The following is a 26,242-nucleotide window of genomic DNA, read 5'->3' as shown; positions in this document are numbered from 1 at the left end:
AGCTTGGGAAGCGGAGATGTAGATTAGAACTAATAGTTCTGCCTTGCCTTATCTAAAATTGTTGCAGTTACTCAAAAAGGTTGCCTTTACTGACTTTATGCTTCAGTACAATTGTAGAGAATTGGGTAAGTGCTAAAGCTTAGTGCTCTCTTACTGCTTGCTGTGAGCATGTTCAGATATTAGTGGTTGGCTTCATGTTGGCTGAGCATGAGGCAGCAAAAAACACATGTGCAAGTGGTAGAAATGGAAAATAAATTCTACCATGCTACTGAATATCACATGCATGTACTTAACTGTTAGTCCTGGAAGCTTTTGAAACTTTGCTGCAAATGAATAGTCTTTGGGTGAATTCAGGGAATGCAAAAATGGTAAGCAATGACAGCGCTAATAATGAGGTGTCTAGGCAAGGATATTGCTGTGTGGATTAGTTGTACCAGTTCTCACTGGCATTGGCTGAACAGCAGGGAAGGATAGGTTGTGAAGTTGGCCATATATGTGGAAATAGAATGATGGTATAAAAAAATTTTTTTTGAACTATATTTTTTACATATTGAAATGATGGAAAAATCAATATCTCTTCCTTTAAATCTGCTATACTACTTGCTGGATTTCTACACCAGCAGTTCTGTTTCCTGAGGCAGAAAATTAGTTTTTTTCCATTTTGACTGCAAACAGATAGGTGGTTGTCCCCTGATTCACCCCAGATTATGTGTACATGCCAGCAGGAGATGATGTGGAATCAATAACAAGTCCAGAAGTAAGAAAAAAAACTAACAATAAAAAAAAAAAGCAATTGGCATATTTTAGCAATTATAGCACATGACTGAGCCTTGCCAGATTTCTCTGTCAGAAACACATCTTACATGAGATCATCAAGGCTTTTCAGAAGGTAGATGTACATTACCTGTTTACTTGGTGTTGGACAATTGATAGTCTGGCAATGTAAAGAAATCTGTCAAGCTTTGGGAAAATTCACCCTTTCTAGAGGAATCTGCGGATTCTGAAGTTACTTTCGCGGCCCTAGCTAATCTTCCCAGCCTCTAGTACAAGTTTGCATGTAAAATGTTCTTGTGCCAGCTGTTGGAACAACCATGACCAAACATAAATTGAATCAATCCCAAACTAACTTTAATTTACTCTGTAGAGCTGCACTGTTCCCACCGGCATGAAGCAAACACAGGGGAATTTAAAGACCCCTTTTCCCATCTAATTCCCTTGCCTTGCAGTGAAAAAGGTTGGTCAAAAAGGATGGATCTACTTCTATCAATATAACATTATTTACTGAGGTTCTTTGAAATCTGTTCAATATGTTAAATTTCAATCATTCAGTTTAGTTAGTTCTATGGAGGCTTTAATGTGTTAAACCTCTTAAATGCTGAATGGGAGAGATGGGAACATAATGAAATATCAGCAATGCACCGTGTACAGAGATCAGTTTCCTCTATGACAAGAATTGTGAGATGTGGTCAACTACACAAGGATTGCCTGAACTTTGTGACATAGATGCGTCCTTCCAGGGCTGTGTTTCTCTCACTGGTAGTATAATATGAATGAACTCTCATACATGTGTTTCCCATCCAATTTTTTAGTGAAAAAGTCTGCAGTTCAGTTCGCAATAAAAAAGCAATAGCAATAACAAAATAACAATAAAAAGGACTGCTCTGTTTTCCTTTCTTTGAGCCGTAGCAATCAAAGACAGTGTATCATAAAGTGGCGTATGTGAAATGAACATTGAACTTTACATCAATGTATGATAATGGGAAAATCATTTTTAAAAGCTATCACAAAGTAGTGTTCAGCCAAGGCATAAATTGCCTATTAAATTAAATAGGTGAAGAAGTTCCATACTCCCTTCTCTGTGATAAAGATGCCACCAAAACTTTTTTCTTCACAGAAGTAAAACAGATCTGTGACAGCTGTGATGAGACGAGTCTTCTGTCTTCTGGTCAGCAAATAAAACTATGTTGTGCTCAATAACAAATGTTTTATTTAAAGCATATAACAGATTTTATAACAATAATAAATTGTTCTAAACTAATGTTTATAATGTGTTTACCTAATAAAGGTTGTTTTTTCAATATCAACAACTACTTTTAATAATATTCTGATTCAATCCAGTATTTCCTTCTTAAAAACACTAGGAAGCTGTTAGCAGTTAGCATGTTATTCTTAGCTTTGATAATTAATTCTGTTCCTTTATTGAAAAATTTAAAAGTTAAAATGAACTGCAAAGAGTAAATTATTTTATACAAGTCAGCTTTCCCACAGTTCACAAGCACTGACTTGGCATCACACTGTTCATGGCATGTTTCTCATGTCTATGCTCAGCTCTTGCTCACAGACCACCCAGCCTCTGAAAGTTACAGCGCTTGCTCACGCTATAACAGGCAGCTCCAAGCAGTGGACAAACACAGCTCTTACAATTGTGCTAAGGCTTCTTCTCTAGGGATGGTAAGAATTTTCAATCACATGGACCCCTACAGTCTCTCATCAAACACAGGTGGCTTCTCCCAAGTCTGTTCCTCAGACAAGGACTCCCCTGAGTCCCGTAGGCTTGCAGGGCACAGCTCTGTGGATTACAGGTCACACCTCATGTACAGCATTGGCTGGCAGAGCAATAGCAGCTGAAATCTGCAAAGTGAGCCTGACTTGGAACACAGGTTTTCGGTGTGAACAGGTGAAAATGCTAAAGAAGAAAGCCTTAACTTTTTTAATTGTATTAGCTATAAACTAAATTTTTATAATAATAAAATCCAGCTTCATTTTGTTTCATCACACTTGACAACCTGTGGTTTCCTTTGAAAGTTTTCTAAAAATCAAATTATTCCAACAAATGGGAACACAAACTGTGCTTTAAAGAGTGATGTTTTGATTTGTGTTTTTCAGAGACTGGTTGAACGTGTTCAGTCCACCCCTCACTCCTGCAAGCCAAAAACTGGACAAGCACACTAAATCTTCAACAAATCAGAGTATTCCAGGTAGGTTTATGAAGACAATGAAAAGGACCTGGATAGGACAACATTTATAAATGCTGTTTCTGTAGCACTGGTTCTGTTTTCCAGTAGTTTTTTTATACTGCTACATTTTGGGTTCAGAGTTATTATTCTCAGTGCAAGCTAGCAGAGTTTTCCGTGCAGTATTATTTGCCTCTGATAAAAGAATAACTTATGCAGTCACAGTTCCCTAACATTCTGGTTAGATATAGATTAACCTCATAAAAAAATGCATCTTATTTGTTTAAAATAAGGAATTGATGATAGCGTGTATGGCAAACCTATGAAAAAAAGAATGCAAAGCCTAAAATTCATCTTCAGAAAAACAACTATGATTATGTATCTAATACTTCCATTATGAAGAAAAAATACAAATTTATCTTTAAATGAAATCTCAGCATGGTTTCCTAAGTAAAGATTGCTGAGTCACCACCTGAAGTGTTACAGATTTCGTTTATAATGGCAGTTGCTTAGAGAATGGTGAAGAAGTTGGCTGAAATTGGAAGGTCAACAACAATAGAATAAAACATATATCCTGTGTTTTTTTTTTTCAAACACCCTTTTTTCTTCTTTGTTGTGTTAGATACCCACTTTTTTTTTTTTTCACGTCCAGGGAATTCAATGTGAAATCTCATAAATCTGACCTGTGTATTTTGACTGCTTAAGGATGAAGTTGTCTTAGTGATTTACTGCCTGAAATAGATCATGGCCCTCAAATCAGGATTCTTTTTGTAGATGTGTATTTGTAATTGTTTATGACAGCAAAACAGAATTTTGCTGTCAGGAGGGGACCTTGCTTTGAAGAATCAAATAATATGTTTTGTTAAGGGTCCTAAGTAAGCCAAAGAGAATTGGACAGTAATCCTTGAGTTAAAGGTGTGTTGGATATAAATTTGTGAAAGGTCTCTGGGAATGTTTTGATGTTAGTATTATGAAATCCAAGACTTGCTGCAGTAAAGCTTGAATTCCTGTAAATTTTAAAAATTGGATGATTATCTCTAGAAGGCTAGTATATATATATATATGTAGATACACCTGGGAAAATGTTGAATTTGTCCTATTAATTCACACTAGGAATTCCAAATTGTTTTGTAAATTGTTCCTAAACTCATTTTTCTTTATGCTGAAATATTTTAAATGTTGTGTCGGCCATGGCACATTTAGAGAACTGAAAATCTCTATATATCATAGCTTTTTATTTTTGCACCTTCATTGAATCTAATTAAATTCTGGATCACGTATATGTATGATATTTGTAGTTTTAATAACTTCACAGAGATTTTTTTTATTTTCAAATACTCAAAATAGCTGCTGTAGTGGTTGAAATGATCAAGTTTCATTTCCCCAGGAAGATGGAGCAAATAAGAGAGAACAATAAAGCAGTTCCTTTACCTTTCCTCCCCACACAGAACAGTTTGGATTTTTTTCTGAACTACTAGAAACCCTTCCCTATTTAAGTAACAGAGAAGATCCATAAGTGGTCTTAGCACCTGTGGGAAGGGGAGGTAGGACTGACAAATTAAGAGGCTTACCCAAACAATATACAGCATCTTCAAGAAACTTGTCTGATCGTTTATAGTCCTTTAAAAATGTTGTCCTTCTGCTGTATTGACAGCAAATTGGCATGCATTTTTTCACATAAACGATACATTCAAGTTTAACACAAACCTTTGGATGTAATATAGTGCTATGTGAAAGCATGGTGCCATATAATACACACATATCAGATTAGATTAGACTGTGAGTTTTCCTAGATCTCTTGGTTTAAAAAAAGACTTGATGGACCATGGTAACTAGATATTTTGCAGTAGTATTTTTGAAAGAGATGCTAAAAAAGGTCTTATCTTGTTATACGTCTCTAACACTTCAGAATAAATGGGGGGGGTTTCTTAATCACTTCACTTGAGGTTAGGTATTTGTGTGACAAAAGAACTGCTTTATTGCTTACACTTGAGTACCAGATTAACAAACTGAATGCTCAAATTCATTCCAGGAAATTCTGATGCCCTAATTATATGTATTTTTAATATCACATTAGAAAACAAGTTACTTCGCATGTTGGCAAGTGACTTAAGTGTCACAAGATTTTTGTGTGTGTGTGTGTGTGTGTGTGCAGTTTTCCAGTATACCAAGTATCACAGTATAACACAAGTATATTATGAGTACTGAAAATCTACAGTGAGGCATAGTGTATCTGAGATGGCCATTTTAAAATTATCCTTAAAGAAAAGTAGCATTAGTATATTTCCAAAAATTCTTTAATTCTTGTATTTTGGAAAAAAAAAAATCTTTAGTTTGAGGCATAACTTTGGGGGAAAAGGTAATTAATTTCTGAAAAATTTTACTGAGTTCCTTTCTTAATAGTGACACCATCCATAACACATAGTTAAATGGGAAGATGTAATGAGAAGTAGTCTTGTGTTTGACATGTTTCACAAGATAATCAAGAGCAAAATTTAAACTGATAAATATGATAAATTTTAATAGATTTTTCCTTTGTTGGACATTGATGTTCCCGACTCATAGAAGATGTTGTTTACCTTTAGATAACAAGTCACACAAGAAAGTTTCCACAGTAAGAGACAAAGGCAGAGTCATAAATTCTCTGAAACTTACCTTATTGTATCTTGTTATTTGTCTAAAGATAGTGCTGCAGGAACCACAGCACTTAACAGACTTCTTTCTGGGACCACAGCTGTTGACAATATTCATATGGTAACCTTGCAGTACATAATTACAGTATAGATTTGAGCACTGTAGTTCAATGGTCAAGGATCATATCAGAGAAAAGATTAGCACTGTTCTCTTCAGCATCCCTTTTCCTGACAGATGATTCTGAGCAATTGACCTCCACCAGGGTGGGATTATGATCCCCATATTTTAGAGTGAGATTTCCTACCAACCATTTTCTAATATTAAAAGCTAGAATACAAGAAAAATTGTATTTCTGTGAAACAGGCAACTATTTATTTTAGTTCTTCAGACTGGTGACTATGTAAACACTTAGTGTTAACATAGTCCAAATAACAACACATTTATCTGTATGTTTGTTTCCATGTTCAGAAAAAGCTGCTGCCTGCCTCAATTCCTTGATATCCAGGTTTATACAGGTAGAGAAAAATCCTTTCTCTATAAAAACAATAGCTCCATGATTTCAGTGGGGCAGCATATCATTTTTTAGACAGGTTCTCAGAGGTACTGTCTTCAGTCTTATTTCAGCTCAAGTGAAGAAAAAAGTATTCATCCCTTTATAAAGTATATCACAGACTTTGGCAAGTTTTCATTTAAAATCAAGTTATTTTCTAGCCTTAACAGCTGCAGAAAATACTGTTTAATTTTACAGTAATTTAAGAACAAAAGCTTCCACTTTGCTTTCACTATGATATTCAAATTAAACTGCCAAGAGGTTTTTTCATGCAATCCTGAGCCGCTTCAGCCCCAGAAGAATGGATGGTGGCAGAGCATCAGGAGCTAGGGAAATGTTCTTTGAAATGCACTTGTTTGTCGGTTAAACTAACCGACTGGCCCTGGATTTTGAGGAGAAGCATAGACAAGGAAACACAAAATAATAAAAGTAAGAATTCAGTGGAAATAACAATATGGTTTCAGGTGAAAATGTAAAGCTCTGTGAGGAAACGATGCACGAACACCATTTGCTTGTTTACCGTCATGTGAAATGTAGGAAAAGATGTTTGGTTCCCCCAAACTGTCTGCACTGAATCATTTTTCGCAAGAGCAACATCAATCAAAGTATCTCGGTTAACCTTTTTTAGCTTGCCAGGCCTGGTGACGGGACCAACAGCAAGGAGGGCACCAAATGAGCTTTACCTTTTTACTTCTGGTTACAGTGAGAGCCAGTTTCTTTCTGACTGCATTTGTTCGTGCTATTGAGGAAACAATAATGAGATCTCTTCCCAAACAATAAAGCACGTACTTCTTCTGTACGCATTAAATGCACCAACCTACTTTCTGGTCTCTAGATAATGTAACTAACCCATATATCGTTGTGTGATCCTGCCTGTAAATAGATTCTGCGTGTTGTGAAACTGCCGCCGTTAGCATAACAGGCCATTACTTATTATGAAGTGTTAGGGCATACAAAGCATTCAGTTTGTATTAGCAGCCTGAGAACATTTATGATGAAATTCCAGATACAGATTGCATTCAGCTATGATTTCCTGTCATATATAAAGCATCTATAATAAAAATCTGTCTGGCTTGATCAGTGTATTTTAGGCTAAGAATTCATTTCTACCTAAACCTTTTATAACCTAAAAACATTCTTGGGTTCTACATAGCTTTAGACAATGAAGATCTGAAATTTTTATTGTCTGAAAAATCTTATTTCCTCTCCGATATTGCAGGCTCTTTTGTACAGATTTTTTATATCAGAAATTACACATTAAAATCCCATATGTTTAGAGTTAATTTGCAAACTGAGTGTAAGAAACAAGTGAATACACTGTCTGAAAGATTCAGGACTGTGTTATCTGAGGTACCAGAACTTTGTTTTGTCACTGTATTGAGCAGGTGAAGCAGAGGAAGACCCAATTCTTATCTATTCCCCTACGTTAAAAATAATCAGCGGGAGACTTGTAAGTTGCAAAATTTTTGTCACTGTTTTAAAAATAATGGAATGCTGAAAAATCAGGTTGTAATATAGTTAAATAGGGAGTTCATATTTTTGCCTGTAGTAAGACTGCTTTCTACTGTGAGTAGACACTTAAAAGGCAGTATTTCCTTTTACTGATATGAAACGCTGCTAAATTTTCATACACGGAATTCCATCCTGTTTCTCAGGGGGTAAAAACCAACTGAGTGAAATCCATGGGGAAACTTTCATCATCATAAAAAGAAATGCACTTGGTGTGTATTAACTAAGTGTAACTGAGAGCAGTATGCAGTCACTACCCTGAACTGAAAATTTATTTTCACATTCTGATCTTAATTTCCAGAGACTCACCCTGGTTATCATCTTTCTCCAATAAAAAAGATTTTTTATGACATTCTAATGTCATTAAGCGATATGGTAAAAACACACGAGGAAATACAATACTTACAGGTTCTATAGAAGGTAGTTTTCAGCTGCACTTCTTAGAAGTTCTACAGTTGGTTTGTTATGAGCCGTTAGGATACTACACTACCTTGCTCAACTAAAGAGAGAAAAAGAAAAGAAAAAAAAAAAGAGTTTTTCTTTATTTTAATTTTAAGACATCTTTATTTATGACTAGCAAACCTTATCTGAAAATATGAATTGGAGTATATACCTTTACATGCATGGTTAAATGTGCTATCTCAGGATAACACTGCGTATCTTCTTTTAGTTTAGCTTTGGCTTTTATTAGGCTTCCTACAATGAAAGAGCTCATTGTCAAAGAGAAGTCAATATGAGCACATTTATTGCAACAATATTGGCTTTGCTGTAAGTTTGTTAGACTTATTTGTCACACGATTTCTTCCTCAACCTGTTTAAGAACAATTAATGAAATATACTTAACTACCGAAATGTAACACATGTAAAACTAGCAATAATAAATACCCTATAAATACTACACAGTATGCTAACACACTTCAACACAGTCACTGTGAGACCAACATGATAAGCAAGAATATTTCAAATGAAGATTTTTGTGCTGCTTAATTTTCTGGGTTTCCATATAGAATGTACTAATAATACACAGTTTGATTCTTACAGGCCTTAAGTATAGATTGACTTGTCTTTCTTGTTCCGAAGTGAACATTGAGAAAAATATCACTTAGGAATACTTTGATGCACTATCAGTAAAGGTGCTTCTGATGAACAGCTCTCTTGGACTTTGTATAGTCCAGTTGTAAAGCAAACTCTGAATGACATCATTTCACCTCAACTAAAGACAAGTCTTCAGAAATGTATGTTAAAAAAAAAAAAAAAGTGAATTGCAGTTATCTTGAAGGTAACAATTCAAAAGTCAAAAGATTATACAATTTAAAGAGAAATTCTGTCACATTTGATAGAAAGGTATTTATTTCCATGTTATTTTTCAAAGTGAATGAAAGTAATTTATTCTTACTTTTTACACTTCACACAGGTGAAGATGACCTCAATGCTGAAGAAGATGAGGAAGTCTTGACTCTTTTGTATGATCCATGTCTGAACTGTTACTTTGACCCAAATTCTGGGAAGTACTATGAATTGGCATAGTCAGATCATGAGATACATTATTTTATAGTCAGAATGGGTTTATCTTTTAACTGTTTGTAAAGTGTGACTGAGCTGTATAATTTATCATGTAACTTAAAACATGAATTAACCAACAGTTTTGCAAACAAATGAATATATTATGTAAATAGTGTCTTATTTTTATAGTTTCACATTAAGTTGTAATGCAGTGGAAAATCACATCACATAAAAGTTCCTTGTGGCTAAGACATTTATTTGTTAGTCTAATTTATTTCCAATACTCAAAGGTTCTACATGGGAACAAATGAAGTTGAATCAAGAGCTTTTGTGGTGTTCATCTGTAAATTATGCTTTGACTCAAATAAATTTATTTTTTTTTAATTACTTGCTTACTGGATAATTTTAATCGATTCCAAGCTATCTTACCCTTTGTACTGTTAAAATACACAATGCATTGTTCAAAGGCGTCTATTTCATAAGTTCCCTCCCTCCCTTTAGTCATCAGAAAAAAAAAGCAGTATTTTCCTCATCTTCGAGAAATTCCCTACTGTTGCTTATTACAGTAATGAGATGATGTCAAAGCTGTAGAGTGTTACAGTGTGTACAGTACAGTGCACTGTAAGGTGTGTAGACAGGCAGTTTGTAAATCTAGACCACAACAGGGTAAATACAGCAGGCCCTGAGATTACCAGCTACTGTCTACTTTACTGCTGTAATTTAACATAGCCCTGAAGAAGAGCAATGAGTGATTGTTTCAACACTCACGAATTGGAGCCTTGTTCCATGTGAAGTAAGAAAGTGTGTATATGATTCATATGTGAAGCTGTGCTCAGAGTACAGTATTTCTTTTTCTGTTATACCTTGCAATAAAAGAAGATAATTTATTTTTCCTGTCTGTATTGGCTTTCAGTGCAGTTTTCAGTGAAGGCCCCAAACTTCAAGGGCCAAAGTTCCAACGTAGAGATTTAAATTGCCTGCATCACGGTGTGATTGTTTTCTGTTGTACATATAATATCCCTGTTGAGCATGAAGAAAGATTATAGAGATAAACCAGACCATACGTAGCCTTTGCAAATAAAATCAGCACCTGAAACTGAATAAAATACTGTGCATGCAGATGTGTCAAGCTTTGTCTGCTCAAGAAAGCAGTTAACCTGATGCTGATGCTTCTGCAGTGCCACGGCTGTTACTTGGCTCCAAGCAGTGCCCAGCCCCAAAGCAGGGGAGATTCTGCAACGCTGAGCAGAGGGACTCACCACCAGTGACCCCCCCCAAGCCAACAGGGCGCTTGCTCAAAGGGTAAATAAATCATCAGAAAAACAGTTGGCTGGTATTGGAGAAAAGGTGCGGGGCAGGGACTGCCTATGAAACAAGAAGTCCAAGGAGAGAAGCTGTAATGGAGTTGAGTTAGTGGAGCAGCGTTGGAGTCCACCAGTTCAGTACATAACAGTTTCATAGAGACAGTTAAACGGGATGTCAACATCACATGGCAAAAGTGATCTATAGACATTGCTCGAAGTTTCTACTTGATTATATCCAGTGCTGTTCCACAGTAATCATTTGCAAGTTGATTACTCAGTGAATTTTTAAGAATAATGTATTCGAATGTCATAAAGTGAGCTTAGTAAGCTCACTGGCAAGTGATTTAAAATGTTATGTCTGTAAATTATTTGTAATTATGGATGCCAGTTAATGAATATCCTAGAATCAATTGGAAATGCAGTTGTTAATAGTGGCTTGGCATAAGATCAGATTGTGTATTTGGCTTGCGTGGCAGGTACAAACATATCATCACAAATTGATTCGAGTAGCACTGAAATCCACGGGAAGACAGATACTGTGTGGAGATAATTTACTTACCCTGCCTTAGCCTGCTTCTCCCAGAAAGATTTGTATCTGTTCTTGCTAATGCCATAATCAGTTTAAAAGTTCAATGAAATCATAATTTTGCCCTTCAAAAATCAGATCCTAGCTTGTGCATGCTTGTACATATCTAACTGCTTTCTGTTTACCAACATTTAGTGATCAGGACCGTGTTCTCTGTATTTGAGGCAAGGGCTATTTAAAATGTATTGTTAATTTTCCTTTCACAGCCCCATGTCTCACAGGAATGATTGGATGTGCTACAGCACCACTGTGAATCCAGACTGGGTCACTGATGCTTCTGAGATAACAGCTCACTTTGTAAATAAATAACTCTTTCAGAGTGTCTGCAAGCTGGTGTGTGCTATGTAAGAGTCAGAAGTCTGCAAAGGGCCAGCGGATGGTCTGCCAGTGACTTGGGGAAGACACACTTGTCCTGGCTTCACAGCAGGCAGTCACTGATGTGTCACATATAGCAGTCTGTAAACGGGCATCCAGAGCTCGGACAGAAGAGAGCCCTCGACAACTCCAATCTCACCCCTGCCTTTAATGGGATAAGGAGGCAGGCAGGTAGCAAAACTAAGTTCGGGGCGAGCCTGTCGTTCCAGGCAGGTTCACAGCAAGTCCAGATACGCTGTGTTTTCCTGTCATTAGCAAGGTAGCATTTTACAGGTAAGTCCTGCTTTTCAAAATCAGCAGTTTGGGATCCTTGCCCTTTGCATTCTAGGTAGCAGCTTTATGTCTTCAACATCCACAGGGACTGATTGCCCTGACGCTGTGAGCAACATCTGTGAGCAGAGCAGCACGGAAGTCTTAGCTACAAGGGCTGCAAGTTTTGCTCCCGATGTTTTTCGTAATCATCATCCTGGGAACCTAGAACTAAAGCACTGCTGGTACACGCATGCTTTTCTTCAGCCAATTTCTCAAGGCCAGCATTTATGGCAAGTTACAAAGAGCACATATATTTACTCCCAACAGTTGTGTGCAGTGGTGTTAGTCCAAGAGAGACACATCATTCCCACTAGGGTGTGCTTTCAAACAGGTAAAAAAACCTGTGCCTGGGCAAACAGTTCCAGGTTAAAGAAACTGTCTGCAGGCATTTGTGTCTACAGACCCAGCATCAGTTATGATTTTTGAGAGCAGAAATTTTGAAATGCAATAAATTTTAATAAGGCTTCATTAATGTTTCCTAGATGAGCATTGAAAGAGGAATTGAAAATAGCTTGGTGAACCTGCTGGAGTCAGCAGATCTCAGGTGAAGCAGTTGTCCCTCAGGCCTCGCTGTTCCCCACACGTGGCAGGTGAGGCAGACAGCTCTGCTTCATTTCCAGCTGGTGCAAACAAACCTCCTTCCAGTCAACCAGCTTTCAGACAGTTCAGGAGGAGGGAGAAACCGTTAAAGCACCTTCCAGACACAGCCCAGAGCCGTGCATTTCTGTCCCTCTGGAACGATTCTCCCTATTCCTCTCATTCTTTTTGCCTTAGGCCCGTTTATGCTTTCAAGGATTTCTCCAAAGCCTGCCCAAATATCCTGGTTTCAGCCCTTAGGTCGCTGTGGGCTGCAGTGGCAATGAGGCATGGGGAACAGACAGCATGGGCCCTGTGGGATCTGGCACGTTCTCCTCCGAGCAGCTGCTAGCACCTTGTAATCTCCAGTCTTGCGGAACTGTCCCCTGTTGAACCTGGGTGCTGTGTGTACGCGCTGGCCTCATTATGCCGAACAGAGAACACACTCTGTCCTAAGGAGCTCGCCGTAGGACACCAGCCTTGATATTTTCCCCTCTGCTGCAGTGGTTACTAGGTAAGAAGACATGAGAAGTAATTCTTTATTATTCATATATCCTTCACCCATCAAACACCCCATTTAGGAGTGCATCCTCTAAACTTTGGGTCAAATGGCAAGATTGCACAGGCTGAAAACTCCATGAAAATCATTTTGCATAATATTCATATTTCATATTCAAATTTTTTTTCCATGGTATTTCTTTATATTAGAAAAGGGCTTATTTTTAAGCAATGGACTATGGGTAAAATGAAAAGACAATCCAGTCTCTCTTTTCTGTGTGGTATTGCTGATAATCACCACTTTTCTCATGGTTACTATAGTAACTTGGCATCCTTAGCTGCCACCTTTTTTGGCACTTTGAAAAAAAACTATTTAAATTCAGTTCCCTGATACACTGAAAGCTTGTCTTCATGATACCCATGGGAGTGTGCAAGTGTAACAACAATACTTGTCATTTGTTCTTATTTGGTGTTTAACTTGCTTGTTAGCAGCTGTACAGGCAGGTCTCGCTGTGATGTTCTGGGATCCTGCTGCAGGGATTATTACCAGCAAAAATGCTAACGCCCTGGGTGAGACCCCAGAAACAGCCCTGAGCTGCCACGGGGTCACAGGCCGCAGCCTGCCGTGTGAAGGCCTGTGCAGGATTTTGCTCTCATCATACCACTCTAAAAGTAGTTCTGTTTCCAAGCTTGGCAGCTTTCAAGTGGAAAAATTATCTGTGTTAAGGTTGTTTTCCTAGTTTTGTCCAAATGTGGCCCAGATACGTCCCTCTGCCTGTGCAGCCCTTGTGCTGGCACCTCCAGGCCACCAGTCTGGGTGGCTGCAGAGGCAGTTTGCTGAAGGCTGAGCAACTGGTGATCCATCGCTGCAGCTGCGGCCTCTCCAGCAGATCTCAGGCTCCTTATATTTGTTATCACATTCTTCTTGTTATAATGTTCTTTTCCAGGAGTTTTGAAGAGCACACAGGTTTGAAAGGCACGTGGATGCAAAACAACAGAGGAAAAATCCTAACGATCTGTTAACTGAAAGCCCCCACGTCTGCAGTGTGGCTGGAGTGCTCCTGGGGACAGTCAGTGCCTTTGTCGCACTCCTCGCAGACATCCTCCTCTGCCAGAGGAAAGATCCTGGTGTGCTGATAGCAGGGCTTCTGCTCTGACCAGGGGCAGCCACAGTTACATGTTCCCATAAATCAAAACAGCCAGGCTCCTCGTACAACTGCTACTGCATGGGTAATGCCAGTGGACTTCTAACAGCACTTACATTACACTGCTTAGGTTTTTTATCTATTAAAAAGTTTGTTATGGATGACTGTGCATTTTATCTGTGTGGGAGACCAAAAAAGCTTAGGTCACAGAAATTACAAGTGTAGTCTTAGAGCACTGCATATTTATTAGGCCATCTGCTGCTGCTATGCTAAAGGCAAAAGCCTTCGTGCAGGCAATCTATTCAGAGCTACTGTTTTACCACCTGATGTGCAAAAAAAAAAAAAAAAAAAAAAAAAAAAAAAAAAACCTCTGGGAGCATTTATTATTGTGCTAAGTAATTTTCTAATGAGTTCATACAGTTCAGGAAGCATCCCATGCAGGAGTTTGGCTGCAGTTCTCTCGTGGGAGCCTGGGAGGGGTCTGCGAGGAGGAATCCCAAAGCGTCAATGGGTTTCTTGTGCTGGACACGCGGTGGCACTGAGTTTTGTTATCCCAGACCTGGACAGATAGATTTTGGCTAGTGGGTCTGGCAGGTGTTCCACCCCAGCTCCAAGCTTCCAGCCCTGTTCTCCTGCTTTCAGGTGTGAATCCCTGTGAGCAGGGACAGGACACAGGGCTAGGCCTTACGCTGCACCCCAGGGCCTCTCCACGCTACACCGCAGGAGTCCAACACTGTTTAACAGCATGGGTCCAGACAGCTATTGCTACTTAAGGGTCTGTAATTATCTGGGCTGAACGTTTGCATTGGGGGTCACCCAATTGGGGTCACCCACCATTGGGGGTCACCCTGACCACTGGCGCTGTCTGCATGTTATTTAGCATGGCCTGTAAATCCTCACGTGCCAATAGAGGTGAACGTCTGATCGGCCTGTGAGGCGTTCAGAGGACTTGTCTTTTACTGACATCTTCTGTCAATTTCCAGACCGTGTGCCAAGGCAGCAGGAGCCGGGTGCTCACAAGCGGAGCGTGTTGGCTGCCCCCCTCCAGGGCCCCCTGCGAGGCACACGTGCACTGACAGAGGCACTGGTACCTGCTTGGGGCTGGCTATTGCTTTGTGTGCTGAGCTTGCTGAATGTGAGAGTGGGAACACTTCGGCACTGTTAGAAGTTAACGATGCATTGTTAAAATGGGAAAGAGACTTCCACAGGCAAGCTTATAGCTGGAGTCATCCAACTGAGCCATAGGAAGCAGTGCGAGGCTGCTTGCGGAGCACCGCTGTGGAAGTCCCAGTGCCATGAGGATGCGGGGCTGGCAGGGCTGGCCCGGCCGCATCCATGTCTCCCTTGAAATTCCCAAGGAAATTTTCCAAGGAAATAAGGATGATGGTGCCGATTTATGAATTTGCTTTCCCCTGCTGGTGCCTCCAGCTCTGCAGTCCCTCTCAGCTGCAAACTCAGTGCCCTGGGATTAAAATGTACGGCAGTGTGACACCTTCTAGACCGCACTGATGCGAACTGACAAGGCCCCTTAACAATGAAGGATTTCGCACAAAATCTTCAGGCACTAATTCAGGATCGGGGCTCACTTTCCATTGCAGTGGCTGTGCAATGCCACTAGGAAACCTTGACTGAATTACAGCCTTTTACTCCTAAGGCATCTTTTTCTCTGTCTGCAACAAGGCTTTATTTTGACTCAATCATGAACATAAAAAGCATAAGAGATACAATCGCACTTAGTGGTAGATTTGTTTTCTTTGGAAAAATGTGCGACATTTGGATGCTAGGAAAATAGCTATTAATTTGGAGGTTATTTCAAAGCAAATGGATAATTATCATTCTGCGGAGATGTTTTTCCAATGAAGAGTTTCGTTTGCTGAACGTTCCCTTTCCATTTGCAGTGCTGCTGTTTCCCTTCCCCTGCATCAACACGTTGCTATTCAGAATGAATGGCTGTGCTTTTGGCTTGGAATTTTTCTTCCATATTTTTGACAATTGTTTTTTATGTCTCGCATAAATCACTGTAACACATGATAAAGCCAAGTGCATTCAAAGCCTGTGAATATTTAAGTTAGTTTCTCCTTCGTGCAATAGCCCATAACCATATTTTAAAGCAGTTACAGTCTTTCATCAAGCACATGTATTGGCTTTTTTTTTTTATAACTGGATTACTGAGCACACTCTAAGAACTCTTAAACGGCTCTCACGGACTATCATGTAAATCCTTCTTAATTCACGGTTTATTGACCACAGTGGTTCTGGATGAGCGTCTGGTGCCACCCCCCCTCCCGTGGGCACCACGCCACCTGCTACCGCGTCTCCACAGAAAATCCCAAAGTTCCTCTTGAAAAATCAATGTGCGTGCCGCAGCCCTTCTCCGCATCTGTAGGAAAACCAAGCGGGGTGGTCACGGGGTCTGCAGAAGGTTGAGAAGCACTTCATAGGCAGCAGGCAGGGCTGGCTCATGGCCAGGCAGCACCGCAGGGTATGGGGGCTCTGGCACTCTGTGCGCAGCTTGGGGACGTGGAGGTGACACATGGGGACATCTGTGGCTGTAACTGTACCTGCAAACCCCCTGGGTGTCCCAAAGTAACAACCCAGGGCACCATTTACTCACCACAGTCAGTGTAGGAGGCAGGAGGTTCTGCCCCTTTCCTGGGCTGATTTATGACCTGTTTACTTGGATGCCTCACCCACGTTGCTAATGCTGTAATTAAACTTTGTTAAAGTGCTCAGGACCCCCTTGGGTGTGGGGTGTAACTCCCCCCTCCCCCAGATGATGGTTATTACATATAGGTGAAAATAAAGAGTGATGAGGAAGGCTGTCAGGCAGGCTTGGCTGTAACAGGTAACTACTTAGCAGGCAGAGGATGCCTAGTTCTAAATCAGATTGTGTATTAAGAGTGGAAATTGCTGAGATTGGTGTTTACCTATGAAACCAAAATTACTCCGTGAAGAAAATAATTATAGACACTGACTGGCTGAAAAACCAGTTGCGAGCCCTTATTAAACGGTTGAGCTGGCGATGCTGCTGTGACGTGCAGCATCAGCACGGGGTGGCTGGGCAGGATCCCGGTGGCAGCAGCATGCTGCTCCGGCCAGCCCTGATGGTGAGGCAGCGGCACCACCGCCATCCATCTGTCTGCCAGGGCTGCCAGGATCCCGCCTGGCCAGGAGCTGGCACAAGCAGTGTGCAGGCTGTGAAATGTGAATTACAGCTCGAAACTGATGTGAGCCCCTTGTACAGAAACTGCAGGTGTAGCCTGCTTGCAGGTAAGCTCCTGGATTAATGTAACATTTCTCTCTCTGTTCCTTGTACTTACACATATTGATAAATGTATTTTTTCCTTCCTCCCATCTCAGCCTCTCAGCGGACTTTTTGGTGTCTGCACACTATTGGGTATTTAAAGCTGCACCCTTCATTTTTCTGGTGCATTACAACACCTTCCATGTTTAAGAAGGCCTAGGAGATGGTAAACTCCATGAAGTAATAATAAATCAGTTGAAACGCAGCACAAGAGAGAAATATAATTGCCAGAAAAGGCTGATGAGTTCAGGGAATTAGTGGGGGAAAACATGAAAATTATATTAATACCATTTGTTCATTGCCTATACCGAGGTACTGGCCACTCTAATGAAGGGGTGTGGAGGCACGGCGCTCACCGACAGGCGCTGTGCCAGTTTTGCTGCAGCATTTTCCCTGGCTTTAAAGCTCAGTGCTGGCTCTGCCATACTGGGACACATCCAAGGCTTTCATAAGGCTGCATCCCAAGCCCTTGTCCTTCTGTGGAGAATCATCTCAGTTGGAAAAGACCTTCAGGATAAGTCCAACTATCAGCCTGACCTACCGAGTCCCATCACTAAACCATGTCCCCAGACAAACACCCTCCTTGCTGCAACGTCCTTTCAGGTGTGCAGCAAAACTCTTGAGAAAACACAAATTGCGGAAAAAGAGCAGGCAGCAGAAAGACTTTCCACACTCTAAGACCATAATGCTTGAAATGTTGGTGCGTTTTCTCTGTAAGGCTGGGACTGGGGCTCTGGCTCCTCCATCAGAAAGAAAAGCAGCACTGGCCTCACTCATCAACTCCCTCAGCGTACTTGTCTTAGCCCAGAGTAAAGGCTAAACAAACACATCTAAACAACTGAAAAGCACGTCAACATTCAACTTCAAAATAAAATGCAGTGAAGTGTGAAATTATAGCTTTTATTCCATAAATCTCCAGCAACCGGCACAGCTCTATAACTTGTATCACACTTTAATACCGGCAGAGTTTAACACACCATGCAAACCCCATAAAGTAATTACATTTCATCTCAACAAAGAAACAAAATCCCAGCTCATTCATCCCCCTCCATCTGAGAAAGGATTACAGACAATTCAGTGCATGTCGATTTTTCCTGGCGATAAATCCAAAGCAGGTCACCAGTGAAATGGTAATGTGGCTTCCCAAGGCAGCTGATTTACAGGGGAATATAGAGATGTTATTTGGTGTCCTTCAAGGCAGTGTCACCCTGCCAAAGCCCCTTTGCTTTCTGAAACTTCTTGAGGTTTATCATCTACTTAAAAGAAGCTTAAAAACATAAACCTTACCTTCAATCGGCCATTTCCACCCTTGGCAACTGCCGCTCTGTGGGCTGGTTATGCGTTTTGCACCGGGTCCTCATTCAGCTTTTAAAGAGTTGCCTCATTTTGTGATAAATGAGGTGATTTGGGGCATAATGACAGAACACCAGCAGCGAACAGAGGCAGGTTCACATCCCGCAGCACCGGCCAGCAGCCAGCCACTGGGGCCCAGGGGCTCAGCACAGCACCCCCGTGGTGTCCAAGCGCTCGCTGCTGCCCTGCCGCCAGTCCAGGGAGGGCAAAGGAGGCTCTTCCCTGCCAGGCACAAAGCACCATGGCCCAGAGGGCTTTCTGTTGCTCCCAAAGCAGTACGGGTGCACCAGCTCCAAACCCACAGCCACACAGACAGCCGTGAGGCTCACTGGTGGGACAGGCACAGGGGAACCTCGCTGCTGCTCGCTGCCAGCTCACGGGCGTTCTCCCTTACTCATTTCTGACCTCTGAGCATCGGTTTGTGCCTCCTACAGATTTTCTATATGTGCATCCTAGGCCCAGCCTTGCTTCTCACCCAAGCAGACCCTTCCAACATGCTAAATGTTGCACAGTGATGGGAACACAGCGCAGACAAGCCCTTCCCAGCCTCTGGTGCTGCCATATGAAACTCAAGGAAGATGGTGCAGAAATAGCTTGCACAAGTGCTTCCATGCTTTTTCTGCTGATATACCTTGAGAATATAGCTCAGGTCCCAATTCAGCAAAGAAAGCAAAGACTTCAAATGGTGTGTGCGATTGCATTGCCATACCGGGGTCTTTTGTGCACGGAGAGGTGGGAGTGAAACCATCACTGCTGCCAAGAGAGTGTGACAAGGGGCAGTAGCAGCAGAGAGGGTTCAGACATGCTCAGCACCACCTGAGCCCAGAGGGGTCTTGGTGGAGAACACGAAATTTGATGGGGAACTTTTGTATTAAAAGTTAGCAATCTTTCTAGGAGACCACAAGCATTAGAAGACCAAAATGAGGCAAAAAAATGCAAGGTGGGTGCTACTCAAGTTACATAGGGCAAAGAATTTAATAATATTATGATCAATTATGATAGGATCATCAAGGAAAAAACAGAAAGAGATCTAAGATGCCAAGAAATGTCATTGGGGACAGGAGGGGAGGGCAGCAAGGAGGCTAGCAGCAAGCAAGAAAAAGCAGGTTTCTATATTTAAACCTGAGCCAAGTCCCTCGTTCCAGCTCTGGTCATTTCTTCTGCCCTTTATACTTTTCAAAAAGCTGACACTGTAGCATAACATAAACAACACCAAATCATCCCTCCTACTGGCACCTTCATTCAGATGGAGCTGGAGCAAGGAGCTGCTGCCCGCACCCGGCACGTGCACAGCACCAGAACCAGCCCAGCGGGTGCAGAGAGCAACCAGAGCTACTGCCTGCTCTCTGCCACGCAATGAAGATGCAGTTACACCAGGTGGTAACTCGTAGCAGATGGTGACTTTTTAAAGTTGATTGCCGCACAAATGAGACTTTCTGAGTTTGTTCTTTTTCCTTCCCATTCTCGGTAGCATGTTCAAATGTCAGGGAGCGTCATATTTCTGTCTTTTATTTCCTTTGTGAGCAGAAATCTTCTCTAAGAAGTCTAAGAATTACAGCTTGGGAGAAAAGCTAGGCTCCCTTGATAAAAGTGATCTACTTTACAAATATTACAGGATACAATAAAAACAATGGATGCAAAAAGCCCCGCTGGCTTTGTTCTCAGTAGAGACTTTTAATTTCTATTGCACTTTTTAAAGAGACAGTCTGTCTGCACTGTGATGCTTTACTGGATCAGTGGGGTTTGCTGGCAACACAGAGGCAAGATTTCCTCTGCTGCAAGCACAGGGAGCTTCCCCGAACCTCATTCCCATGCAGGCTCCTGCATCTGAGGATCCAGGTGTCACCGTGCTTCCCACCTCTGTCCCCTTCCTGAGGCAGCCCCATAGTGCCTCACTCTGCCTAATTGCACTAAATAGCAGCAGTTTTGGAGCATTCAGATGATTCATCCCCAAAGCCCTGCTCTGCCATAACTGACAAGCAAATCTGGCCAGCTCAGCGTGCAGGACAACCGCATGCTCGCTCGAATATTGCTTTTCAATGACAGAAATAGAAGAACCAACCACAAATAAACTCTCTCTGCTGAACGAGGGCCAAGAACAGCTGCCTCTGGCTAATGTGGGGCCAGTTTGGCTGTGCCTCGGTGACACCCGGGTGTACCTCCAGGGCCATGGCTCTGCATGCAACAACATCCACCAGCGTCACATCTGCACCACAACCTCTTCATTGAATAACCTGTCTGCACCTTAGGTCTTACAATAAAAGAGATTTGGGAGATTAAAAGCAGCCCTAGGGTATCTGGGACTCCTCACCTAGGAGCCCTGCAGCACCCTGGTGTCCTTTTTCCAGGCTCCAGTGCCCCCTAAATTGGAGCCATCGGGGCCTGCCTGGGGCTTGGAAGGGTTTTGGTGCAGCCACCAACCTGCACCCTGCCCTGCACCTCCCCTTGGCTTCTGCCTCTTCCCCAGTTTATTTATTGCACCTCACTGGTAAAAGGGAACGACACCCCCAGCCAGAGGGAAATGTCCCAATTAAAAAGCGGCTGATGCAGTAAAACAGCAGAGCTTGCTTGAGAGCAGTGGTAAAGCGACCACCTCTCCTCCTCGATTTATGCTGCTCCCATCACCCTGGGCATTATATTTGTGCTGACAAGGATCAGTTTAACCCCTGCCTGCAATCTAATAAAAAGCTGGTGTGGTGGAAGCATGCATAATCCTTCTTCAGCGTCCTAGGAACAGGCACAATAAAAAACTGCTGCTGCTGCTGCTGTTTGGTGGCCGCAGCCTGGCATAAATAACGCCCTGCCACACCAAGTGCGTCGGGGCAGGGGCAGCTCAGACCCTCATCCCTCTGCAGCACCGCAGCCCAGGCTGGGCAAATCATGTCAAAATAGAGAAAAGCACCAGAACTGCTGCGTGCATCACAAGGAAAGGTCTGCAATAACTCAGGAGACCATGGCCCGTGGCTGGGAACCAGCTTGCTCCTCCTCTCCTCCTCTTCCTTTCCTCTTCTTCCTCCTCTTCCTTCTTATCATCATTATCATCCTCTCCCCGAGCTTCATGCCCCAGCGCACATCTGGGAGCACGAAGTGCACCACTTGGCCAGTGGTGTTTCGCCCACCACCCCTCCATACTTACTACAGGCAAAGCAAAATGGCAAGGCCCAGAGGCTCGGCCGTTGGCGAAGGACGTGATTTTCCCCCCTCTCGTCATTAATTGCCCAAGTCAGCGCTGCAGAGCTGGCATTATGCTCCACTACACTTCGTAATGAAATCACTGCCTGCGCGTGAGAAACAAATTTAATGATATGATACTAATAGGGTTAGAAATTTCCCATGCAAACATTCATAATTTATACCTACAATCATTTTTTAATACCACTTGTGCTCTGTAATGAGAAAATACTGAGCTCCATCATAACCCTCTTGCCAAGCTGCCCAGGAAGGTGCTGGCATTATGGAGCTGGAATCAGAGGCCCCCATCACGATTTCACTGTGGGTGCACATTAGTTTTCGGGGATCTAGCCTGTAACCATGTTTTGAAAAAAAAAAAAAAAAGACTGCTTAAAACACAAGGGACAGCAAGCACTGGGGCATCCCTGCGGCACCCACGCCATTAATCACTGTGGCAGCAAAACTGGGTGAAGTGAAGCTGTGGCCCCATGGTGATGAATATCCGTGGGCATCCATCTGTGTTTTGAGGCTGCTGGCAGTGAAAGGAGCGAGCCCTGGGCTGCAGAGCCGGAGGGATTTGGGGACTGCGGGGGGGTGGGGGGGGTGGATATGGGGAGGGATTTGTGCTCAATGGGAACAAAGTTGTGTTAAAGGAAGGGCAGGGGCTGAGAGTCTGGGCAGGTGGAAGAGAAGCTAATTTCCTCGGACAGGTGTAATTGCTGCAATTCTGAATGCTAAAAATGTGAAATTAGGAATAATCAATGAATGTTTATGATCTGTGTCTATACTGTGAATTCGGCTAATACAGAGTAATTACACCACCCTAATTCCCAGTATTTGTCATCGTTCAGTTGCAGAGGAGTCCTGCAAAACAATAAAAATGGATTGGCTGCGCTAGGACTGCAAACTGTGGGCTTAGCACTGCACGAGCTAATTTCTCTTTTAATGGTAAAAGCAGTTATGATTTCCTTTATTTATTCCCCTCTCCAAGCATCAGGGGCTGTGCTGGGGCTGCAGCGGGCGGCCGATGCGCTGCACAACAGCACCACCAATTGCCGTGCCGTGAGACACGCCGGCACCGAGCGCCCACCCAGCCCCTCTGGCGAGCCAGATTTCCACCTTTGTGCCCAACACTGGCACCAGGCCTCCTTTCAAGCTTTGTACCCTGTCAGCGTTTTGCCCAAAGGATCACCGGGATTCCAGTGAAAGCCACGGGATGCGTTATCAGTTTGCTGAGGTGACTCATTCTCTGGGTAATGAGACGCTGCTGGCTACAAACCTTGTCCATGTGTGCAAAAGCAGGAGAGAGGTGAATGCCATCACACCCTGGTGTTTATTGCGGGTGAATAACGCATCCCTAGCACGCAGGAAAATGCAGGCTGGTGTTTGACCAGGGAAGTAGCCAGCTGTTTCCTTTCCAGGTGCTATATGTAATAGCTGATGTGTGTGGTGATGCTCTTGGGGGTTTTTCCAGGCCCCACAGCTCCCAGCGACCCACAGGGGGCTTCCATGGGGAGGAGGAGGAGGAGGAAGAGGAGGATGTGAGCAGCTCCTTGCCTACCAGCTTGCTGAAGGCGATGCGCCCGTGGCACTCACTGCAGTGCTGTGAGCTCACATCCCAGATTATTCCTTCCCCAGCCTGGCGGCTTTTTGATATCACATCAATTTTTTTTTTCTTAATTTCTCTTTCTTCATTTCATGCCAAAGCCTCCCGGTGGAGAGCCTGCAGATGAGACTGATGTAATTTCATTGCACCACACGAGTTAATTATTTGCTGAGTCGAGCCCAGGCTAATGTCCCGCTCACGGAGCTCGATGCATTCCCCAGCATTACTGGCTTTCAGTGCCGCTTCTGCTGTGTGCCGCAGTGCGGGGGCAAAATCGGGGACACGGGGCATGACCGAGCCTGCTAGAGCTCCCAGCGCCAGGGCCATTCCTTCCAGGAAAGCAAGCAGCTTCTCACATTTGTCCTTGCTTTCAGGGGAATGTCTTAGGACCAGCTGATGAGACCAGGTTTCTTCGTTGTGACGATGTGGGCCAGCTCCTATGTGGGTGGGAAGCAGTGGGACAGAGTGGGGCCACGTGCTGCAGTGCACCAGGGCTTGGGGCGCTTGGGTATGGAGCCAAGCCAGCACTGCCAGCAGCTGAACACAGCAATAGGAAGAATATTTCCCTGGAAAGGGAGGAGGCTTCTGGTTCAGACTGCGCCGCTTAAGCCCAGACTCACCGCAGCTAATGTTTCCTTCCAAAGGCAGCAGTCACCCCAGTGTGAACATCCCTTTTACAGACATCGAACCCTTCCCATCCCAGCAAAGCCCCAGCGGTGTCAGACCCACCACGTGTCCCATCAGCAGTACTGCTGCTGCTGTGGGACCGTGCTGAGCGTGGCTTTCAAAGCTCCACCAGAAGCCGCTGTCTTCTTCTGAGTGAAGGGAACAGCAAAGAGAAGGAAGAAGGAAATGGGAATACTTTTGTTTTCAGCTGCCAGGTAAATGTGGTTCAGCTTTGGAAAATGAATTCGTCCTCCAGTGTTAACTGTAGTGCTGGAGTCTCCAGGGAGTGATTGCTTCCTTCAGAAACATGATAATAACAATAAATGATTAAAAAGAAAAAGATCTAAATCCATACCTACAGTTAACTCGGGACTCCATCAGAGTTCAGGACTGTTTCTGGATAAATAAATGCTGATTTGAGAAGGGAGCCTCCAGCCTCTGGCACAGGAGCAGTAGCCAAGCAGAGCCGGGGCTGGTGGGGTTCCTGCAGGCGCACCCCAAGGCAGGGGGGACACTTCCAGGGGGTGTCCCAGCAGAAGGATGAGGACCAGGGGGTGCTGTGAGGCACGGAGGACTGGGGTTTGATCTGCTCTGCTTCAGGCTTACAGAGGGACCGGGTCCTGCTGTTGCACGGAGTGGCCAGCACAAGACTTTGGCTGCGGTCCCGCTCCTGGGCACGGCTGGGCCCCACAGCCCCACGTCCTTCTTGGATCCCGCAGCCAGCTCAGGTCCTCGCCCTGCCCAGCTGCCGACTGGCACGGGGGGGATTTGGCCATAAGGCAGCTCTCGAGCGGCTTGGCAGATGCAGCCAAGCATTTTTGTGAGCTGAGGAATTTATGAGCCCTCTGGCAAGCAGCCCTCTCCCGGTGAGTAACTCAGCAAAGCGCAGTCAGGTGGACTCTTTCTGAGGGTAAAAAGGCATCGTGGCATCCCCCATCCTTCCGCACCAGCCCCCATGATGTGGCCCTGCATGAAGTTTCACAGGAAAACCCTGTTTTTTGGAGCAGAGACGCGCAGGGTGCAGGCATGTGTGACATCTTAGAGCCACCTTCCCTCTTGGGAGCCTCAGCCCCATCCCTCCTCTCGACCCCATGCCAAAACACAGGCTCGTTCGTGGTCAGGGACATGCCAGGAGAGTGGGACATGTGGGGTTTGTTCACCCACTGCATCCCAGCAAAGCCCCCGGGCTGCGGGTGCTGGCAGGCGGCAGGCAGCACCGCAGCCTTGAGCAGGCTCTGGGTGGAGCCCAGGCCTTAAAATGTCACGGAGCTCTTTAGCAATATTTGCAGGAGAACCTTTTTGTTCCCAGAATGTTTTTTAAGCAAATAGGCTTCAGGTTTATTAGACAAATAACTCTGGTTATCACCCACCTTCCTCCGCGGCTGCTTCCCTTTCTCCCTCTCCTGCCGGTGGCTCAGGCAGACAGCAGAACCCGGTATTTTTTCCAGCACAAGAAGAAGAAGAAAAAAAAACAAAATCAATCCAAACAATTAAAAGAGAACATAATAGGAATCCCAGGAGAGGGCTGCCCTCTTGTAATGCAAACAGGTTTCATCAATTTCACCACCAAGGGACTTCACCCAATAAATTTTATCTGGGATTAAGGTGAAAATAAATAGCCCAAATAAATAAATGACTTCCCTAAAGTGGTAGTGTTTATCGGTTTATTTTTCCATTTCTCTCCCTCTACAACGAAATCAATACGTGCATAGCAAACTACAAGTTTGGCAAAGCGCTGTGCACCCGGCCACGTGCCCCTGCACAGGCTGGGACACGACAGGGACATTTTGCAAAACCAGTGGAGTTTTGCCCCACTTTCTGTGTCCAAATCATGGCCCAGGTCTGAAATGGTCGCCATCTCCGGGCTTTACCCATTGCATTTTTGGGGAGCTCAGCCAGCTCGGAGTGCAACCCAATACCAACTTCGAGGACTTGTGACTCGCAGAGGGGGATTTCAGGGACACGGAGCCATGGGGCTGAGAAGGGATAGGACAAGGTGGCATGGGGAAGGGCTGTGGGTGAAGCTTCCCTCCTGCTACACAGATCGCTTTTGTCCTTGTTTCAGAGGCTGCCCCCAACCCCCTATGGTGTTACTGCCACCTACCCCAGGGTGCTGGGGAGGTGAAGGAGGAGCATCCCGCCTGGGGTGCTGCATCCATCCCACCCAGGGGGACTGTGGGGGTGAATTGTGTGGCC

The 26,242-nt window shown here is 43.6% G+C and overlaps 1 protein-coding gene across 5 annotated transcripts in view; it reads left to right on the top strand.

The window, feature by feature from the left end:
* The window catches only part of CFAP20DC (CFAP20 domain containing), a 70,207-nt gene extending 58,837 nt beyond the window's left edge, over positions 1-11,370 (top strand). For 2 of the 5 annotated variants that reach the window (XM_040568955.1, XM_040568956.1), the window contains exons 17-18: positions 2,887-2,978; positions 9,062-11,367. In XM_040568955.1, the coding sequence (XP_040424889.1) occupies positions 2,887-2,978; positions 9,062-9,174 (205 nt within the window). In that variant the 3' untranslated portion in view covers positions 9,175-11,367. Of the gene's footprint in view, positions 1-2,886; positions 2,979-9,061 lie in introns of all 5 variants that reach the window. The other 3 variants (XM_040568958.1, XM_040568960.1, XM_040568957.1) reach the window with 3 other exon arrangements.
* The last annotated feature ends 14,872 nt before the right edge of the window (positions 11,371-26,242 follow it).

This window comes from Cygnus olor, chromosome 10 (genome assembly GCF_009769625.2).
Source record: "Cygnus olor isolate bCygOlo1 chromosome 10, bCygOlo1.pri.v2, whole genome shotgun sequence".
Taxonomy (NCBI): domain Eukaryota; kingdom Metazoa; phylum Chordata; class Aves; order Anseriformes; family Anatidae; genus Cygnus; species Cygnus olor.
The sequence above is the reverse complement of the archived record's forward strand: the minus strand, read 5'-3'. Positions and strand labels throughout refer to the sequence as shown.